Here is a 290-nt window from a genome sequence, read left to right as displayed (position 1 = left end):
CAGATGGTGTCCTATGTGGATAACAGCTTCCGCCAGGCGGTGATGAAGAACCCGGCCGAGAGGACCCCCCAGGTGAGCCCCGCGTCGGCTGCGCGCTTCCTGCCCACGTCGTTCGCCCCGCGCGCCCGCGCCTCGCGTCAGGTCCCCAGCTTCCAGGGGCTTCGCGTCTCCGCGTCTCCCCTGGCCGTCCTGGCGTTATTTCCCCCTCTCCTGGATCTTCTCCTCCTTTTCGCTGTTCTCCCCGTACCGACCTGCTCCTGCGATTGCCCCGCGGGGCAGGGAGGTCTCTC

At 67.9% G+C, this 290-nt stretch overlaps 1 protein-coding gene across 1 annotated transcript in view; it reads left to right on the top strand.

Moving 5' to 3' along the window:
• The first annotated feature begins 3 nt into the window (after positions 1 to 3).
• RAPGEF2 (Rap guanine nucleotide exchange factor 2) overlaps positions 4 to 290 on the top strand; it is a 273,439-nt gene continuing 273,152 nt past the window's right edge. The window contains exon 1 of the mRNA XM_024736074.1: positions 4 to 72. Within this exon, the coding sequence (XP_024591842.1) occupies positions 4 to 72 (69 nt within the window). The remainder of the gene's footprint in view (positions 73 to 290) is intronic.

The sequence above is a fragment of the Neophocaena asiaeorientalis genome, unplaced genomic scaffold, assembly GCF_003031525.2.
Source record: "Neophocaena asiaeorientalis asiaeorientalis breed wild unplaced genomic scaffold, Neophocaena_asiaeorientalis_V1.1 scaffold7, whole genome shotgun sequence".
NCBI lineage: Eukaryota > Metazoa > Chordata > Mammalia > Artiodactyla > Phocoenidae > Neophocaena > Neophocaena asiaeorientalis.
This window is presented reverse-complemented; position numbering and strand designations above follow the sequence as displayed.